This window comes from Pediculus humanus, genomic scaffold (assembly GCF_000006295.1).
Source record: "Pediculus humanus corporis 1103172108239 genomic scaffold, whole genome shotgun sequence".
Classification (NCBI taxonomy): Eukaryota; Metazoa; Arthropoda; class Insecta; order Psocodea; family Pediculidae; genus Pediculus; species Pediculus humanus.
This window is the reverse complement of record NW_002987809.1, coordinates 6,288-12,465: the sequence shown is the minus strand read 5'-3', so window position 1 is coordinate 12,465 and position 6,178 is coordinate 6,288. Positions and strand designations below refer to the sequence as shown.

General features: G+C 25.1%; 2 protein-coding genes across 2 annotated transcripts in view; one reads left to right on the top strand and one right to left on the bottom strand.

Annotated features, from left to right (window-relative positions):
* Positions 1 to 2,351, top strand: part of Phum_PHUM459200 (Replication protein A 70 kDa DNA-binding subunit, putative) — a gene marked incomplete at both ends in the record, with an annotated part of 2,858 nt that extends 507 nt beyond the window's left edge. The window contains 11 exons of the mRNA XM_002429972.1: positions 3 to 83; positions 137 to 191; positions 260 to 615; positions 640 to 662; positions 825 to 921; positions 992 to 1,104; positions 1,189 to 1,326; positions 1,434 to 1,539; positions 1,616 to 1,857; positions 1,946 to 2,071; positions 2,166 to 2,351. Coding sequence (XP_002430017.1) covers positions 3 to 83; positions 137 to 191; positions 260 to 615; positions 640 to 662; positions 825 to 921; positions 992 to 1,104; positions 1,189 to 1,326; positions 1,434 to 1,539; positions 1,616 to 1,857; positions 1,946 to 2,071; positions 2,166 to 2,351 — 1,523 coding nt within the window. The remainder of the gene's footprint in view (positions 1 to 2; positions 84 to 136; positions 192 to 259; positions 616 to 639; positions 663 to 824; positions 922 to 991; positions 1,105 to 1,188; positions 1,327 to 1,433; positions 1,540 to 1,615; positions 1,858 to 1,945; positions 2,072 to 2,165) is intronic.
* A 128-nt stretch (positions 2,352 to 2,479) lies between these two features.
* Positions 2,480 to 4,411, bottom strand: Phum_PHUM459190 (cytochrome P-450, putative; the record flags this gene model as incomplete). The annotated part of the gene is made up of 6 exons (XM_002429971.1): positions 2,480 to 2,661; positions 2,746 to 2,997; positions 3,079 to 3,309; positions 3,416 to 3,581; positions 3,665 to 4,023; positions 4,108 to 4,411. The coding sequence occupies 6 exons, from the start codon at positions 4,409 to 4,411 to the stop codon at positions 2,480 to 2,482; spliced, it is 1,494 nt and encodes a 497-aa protein (XP_002430016.1).
* Between the last annotated feature and the right edge of the window lie 1,767 nt (positions 4,412 to 6,178).

Below are 6,178 nucleotides of genomic sequence, written 5' to 3'. Positions count from 1 at the left end.
AGTAGGATTAAAGGATTCTAATGAAAAAACAGAAATGCCTCCTGAAAATCAACCTCAGGCTACTAAACCACAAGCAAATAAGGGTAATTTAATCAATCAGATTATTAAGAAAAAAAAAAAAACAAAATTTTTCTAGCAGCATTATATAAAGTTTTCAAAAAGCTGGAAACAAAGATTTACATAAATAAAATGTTTAAATATTTTGTCTTAAAATGAAAACTCTTTGAAAAATTAAGATTTTTATAAGAACCTTAAAAAGAGTCTGTACAAATATTTTCATTTTTGTTTTAGGATTTTCATTTGGGAATAAACCAAAACTAACTGCACAGGTTTCTACAGGAACCATTCATCCAATTTCAAGTTTGAGTCCTTATCAAAATCGTTGGTGCATCAAAGCCAGAGTTACTAATAAACAAGCTCCAAGAAATTATTCAAGTGCTAGAGGAGAAGGAAAATTATTTTCCGTAGTTTTTACTGATGAATCAGGAGAGATAAAATGCACCGGATTTAATTCAGCTGTTGATAAATTTTCCGATCTTTTACAAGTAAGTTTAAGAAAATTGAAACTTTTTTACACTTATTTGTTTTCAAACTTTTTAACTGAAAGTTTTAATTGTTTTAAATTTTAGCTAAACAAAGTTTATTTAGTGAGCAATTGTTCAGTGAAACCAGCTAACAAAAAATTTACTCAAGCCGATTATGAGATGACATTTCAGGATGATTCTTACGTAAATAATTTAAATAAAAATTTAAAAATAAATTTAATTGTCAAAATTGTCAATTAAAAATTAATTTAAAAAAAAAATTTTTTTTTTGAAAATCAGGTTCAACCTTGCGAAGATGATGTTGGTTTACCTTCTGCAGTTTATAATTTTGTACCCATATCAAAATTAATCGAAATGAGCGTTGATTCGATTGTGGGTTAGTACAAATATAATACCGTTGTATTTTTTATTCCGGATATTAAATAACAGTATTTATTTTTATTCAGACGTGATAGGAGTAGCGAAACACGCCACGGATGTTCAAAACATAACAGCCAGAAGTACCGGAAGGGAACTTAAGAAAAGAGAAGTAGTTTTAGTGGATTCAAGTGGTGCCAGCGTGAGTTGATTGATTGATTGATTGCTTGTTATTATAGAAAAGAAATTATAACTTTTATTAAAGAGGTAATATGTTAATTATTAGGTTTCAATGACGCTTTGGGGAAGTGAAGCTGTTGGATTTGATTGTTCTGAAAATCCTGTCGTTGCCGTCAAAAGTGCTCGATTAACTGAATTTATGGGTGGTAAAAGCCTTTCGGTTCAAATGAATTCTACCGTTTTGGTTAGGAATTTTTTTTTTTTTTTAATAATATCACACTTGTTTTTATAAGAAAATTAAATTTACCTGAAAAAATAATCATCCATTTTATATTTTTTTTTTTTTTAAAGAGAGATCCAGACATAGATGAAGCGCATAAACTCAGAGGTTGGTGGGCATCCGGTGGTTCAACCTTAGAATGCTCTTCGATTTCTAATAAAGGAACAAGTGGATCAGGTTTTTATTACATTTTTTTTTAAAAGTAATGAAGAGTAATTTTTTTTTCGGTAAAAGTATTCAATTTTAATTACAGGATCGAATACAAATTGGGTTTTATTCGGAGATCTCACTTCTCAGGGACTCGGTCTCGGGGATAAAGCCGATTATTTTTCCGCTGTTGTTAATGTTCTCATGGCAAAACAAGAAAATTGCATTTATAAATCTTGTCCCGTCGAAGATTGTAAAAAAAAAATTATCGATTTAAATAATGGAGTTTATCGTTGCGAAAAATGTAACAGAGAACATAATAATTTTAAATATCGGATGCTTCTTTCCGTATGTCATTATCATCATCATCATCATCATTTGAATAAAATAAAATAATTTTATTTTTTCAAGGTAACTAAAGGTTATTATTTTTTAGGCTCAGGTTAGTGATTATTCGGGGAGTAGTTGGGTGACCATGTTTCACGAGGAAGCACAAAAATTACTCGGAGTCGATGCGGAAATTATTGGAAAAATGATGGATAATAACGATGAATCGTATAAAGTTCGTTTTTTTTTTTTTTTTTTTTTTTTTTTACTTTACAGTTTGTTATTTATATAATTATTTTGATAAACTGATTAAATTTTTTTTCGTTTAGGAATATTTCAACGATATCAATTTCAAACAGTTTCAAATGAAATTTCGAACTAAGATGGAGTCTTACAATGATGAAAAAAGGTTGAAAACTACGGTTGTAAATTTGGAACCCATAGATTATAAAAGTTATGCAAGAAGATTATTGGAAGATTATAAAACATCTGCCGGAATCACGATTAAACATTAGCGTAATAATTTAAGTTTTTTTTTTTGTTTGTTTTTTGTTTGAATTTGTTTTACATTAGTTTTTTCGATATTTTTTTTTTTTACTCTTATCGATAAATAAATAACGTGTTGAAATGTGAGAGACTACAACTAGGTACGTTGATGATCTTGTAATTTTTTTATCCTCAAAGGAATTCCATTTTCAACCGTGTAAAGAATTAATTTCGGACAAAATTTTAATTTTTTCGGCGTTTGAGAAGCAACATCAAATTTATATTTGGTTAATAAATTAGCTAAACAAATTTTAATTTGAATCAATGAAAATCTTAAACCTGGAACAAAAAAAAAAAAAAAACAAATTTTAATAAGGTAAAAAAATAGTCACGTGACTATAAAAAAGTGATGAAATATTTTACCCAAACATTGATGAAGGCCTTCTCCAAAAGGTAAATATGTATATTTATGTCTTTTTATTTTTTCCTCATCGGTAAATCTTTCAGGATCGAATTTTTCCGGTTCCGGATAATATTTTGGATCCATGTGTAATCCCAAAACGGATATTATTATCGGTGTTCCTTTTTCTATGACGACATTCGAATCAGGTACTCGGTATTCTTTCACGCATTTTCTTAACAAAAGTGGAACCGGTGGATATTTTCTTAAGGTTTCTTTAAGGGAAAACACAATAAATAAATAAGAAGAAAAATTTTCGTTATTAACAAATTTAATAATTTTTTAATTGTACACACCGTTGACAACACGTGTTAAATATTCTAAATGAGATAAAGCTTCGTACGTTAATATGCCATCGAATTTCTCGCAAATTTCATTAATTTCTTTCCTTGCTTTGTCTTGTATTTGAGTATTTATCGAAAGCTCATATAAGGCAAATTGTATCGTTAAAGAAGTAAATTCGAAAGCTCCCACCCAAAATATAAAAGCTTGAGCGATTGCATCCTCAATGGTAAAAGAAAAATCATCTGAAGACATTTAAATTTTTTTTTTTTTTTTTAAATTATTTTTATTGTAAAATACTTCGGGAAAACTTTTTAAAATGTGAAGAAAAAAAACTCGTACATTTTTTACTATCGTTAGAAAACAAATGATTTTCGTTTTTCCAATTGATAAACATTTGTATTACGTCATTGTATCCTTTATTATCATTATTATTATTTTCATTTTCTCTCATTTTAATAACATTTTCAAGAGTTTGGGTAAAATATGAAGTTACGTCATCGGGAGTAACTCTAACCTAAATTATAAATTTAATATTATTAAATTTATTTTACTTATTTATTTATTTATTTTTATTTAATTAATAATGATGATAATTACTCGGAATATAATACCGATGTCGGGTACTAGAAAACTTATTGAGTTTTTTATAAGAGTTTTCCAACTGGGTTCGAATATTTTATTACCCATTATTGGTAAAATTGAATTTGGATCTTGAATACATTTTCCTTGAAAACCCAAAAGACAACAAGATGCAACATCATTTGTATATCTTTCGGCAAAATATTTAACATTAATTGTTTGTCCACAGTCGGAAAATTTTTCAAGATTTTCCCTCAGCTCTAAACTTTTTTCCAACATGATTTGATACATTTTTTTCATTTTACCCGTGCTAAAATTACACGTTAATTTCGTTCTATAATTTCTCCATTTTTTTCCTTTTAAAAAAAAAAGATTTGCTGAAATTTTCCAAAAAAAAAAAAAAATTATTCCACAATACTTATTAATTTTTAAAAAAAAATGGATGGGAAAATTTCACTCACCTCCCAACGGATCAATTTTTTTATTCAAATAAACTCCTCGTTCTTTAAAATATTCAAAATCTTTAACGAAAATTATTTTTATCAATTCTGGATCTCGTATCATTAAAAAGGGACGATAAAAAAACCAACAACCGTTTAATCTTTCTCCAGGAAATTTATCGTAAATTTCTTTCAATACGATTCCGAAATTTTTATAAAATCCAGCTTGGAAAATGTCACCCATTGGAAACCACGGATTTGTCATTTTGACATTTTTATTCTTCCAATAATTGAATTGATTTTTATAAAATCCGATCACGCACATCAAAATTATGGCTCCGATGTATAAAATATAATAAAATATATTTTGATTGGATGTTGATTCGATGGAGTCGTTGGTATCCTGAAAAAAAAAAAAAAAAAAAAAAAAACCGTTAAAAAAGTTAATAAAATTTAACTGTCATTAACTATGTAATACTACTTAAAGTAATTTTTTATTTAAATACTAAAAAAAAAACAAATAACAACAACAACAACAACAACAGCAACCACAATAACAACAACAACAACAGCATCCACAATAACAACAACAATAACAATACCAACACCAACAGTAACGACAACAACAAGAACAACAGCAACCACAACAACAACAGTAACAACAACAACAACAATAGCAACAACAGTAACAACAACAACAACAACCACAACAACAACAGTAACAACAACAACAACAATAGCAACAACAGTAACAACAACAACAACAACAACAACAACAACCTCTCTTTTTAAATCCTTTCATTCATGTTTCTTACAAGAAAAAAAAATCATTTAAAATATTCAAATTGCCTATTTTTTTTCTAAATTTTAAACAATGATTGATAACTTAAATAATAATAATAATAATAATAATAATAATAATAATAATAATAATGTCATAATAAATAATAATTGACATATTGATAATGATAAGTAAAAGTATTACAACAATCCTTGTCAACAATATTGATTTTAATTTAATTAAATTTAATTTGAATGCACGCATCAAACATTCATTATTATTATTATTATTATTATTATTATTATTATTATTATTATTATTATTATTATTATTATCACACAATTCATTTTTGATTTGAATTAAATTAAAATTTTTTTAAATACAATCAAAATAAAAAGAAAAAAAAAGCAAAATCATTTCCTGCCGGGTACAATTTATTTATTTATTTATTTTTAATGTTAACAAAAAAATCAATCGATGAGGTTTAAAAAAAATATATAAATATACTATATATATATATAACTATATATATATATAGTATATATATACTATATATATATAAACATATATATATACGATATATATATAAACATGGTAATATATAATACTTACCATGTTTTTTACATAATATATAAATAAATAAATTTTCACAGGTACGAAAATTTTCACAGGTACAGAAAAAAAAAAAAAATTTTTTTTAAATTATTCACGGCTTAACAGGAAGTTATAAGAAAGATAACTAAACGTCAAATACTAAAAATAACAATAATACAATTAAGGCAGTGAAATAAAATAATAATAATAATATTATTAAAAAGAGAGAGAGAGAGAAATAAATGTAAAATATAAAAAGAAAGAAAGAAAGAAAGAAAGAAAAACACAAATGACTTGGTAAAAAAAAAAAAAAAAAAAAAAATCAGTTTAGTGTATTAAAAATAAAATGTCTAATTTTTATCTGACTACTTCTTCCTTAATTTGGAAATGTATTAATTTGATGGATGTGTACAAGCAGAAAAAAAAATTTTTTATATAATAATAATAATAATAATAATAATAATAATAATAATAATAATAATAATAAACACAATAAACCAAAAAAAAAAAAAAGTTTTGTTGTGATCTTGTTTCCTTTTTTTTTTTTTATGTAAAAACTTTTCATTATTTATTAATATTGATATAATATAATATTATTATTGATTGATTAATAAATTTATTTTGTTTTTGTTCAATAAGGAGAAATATTATTATTAATAAAATAAATAAAAATTATTTAAATAAATTAATTAAAGTAATTTTATATAGAAAAAAAAA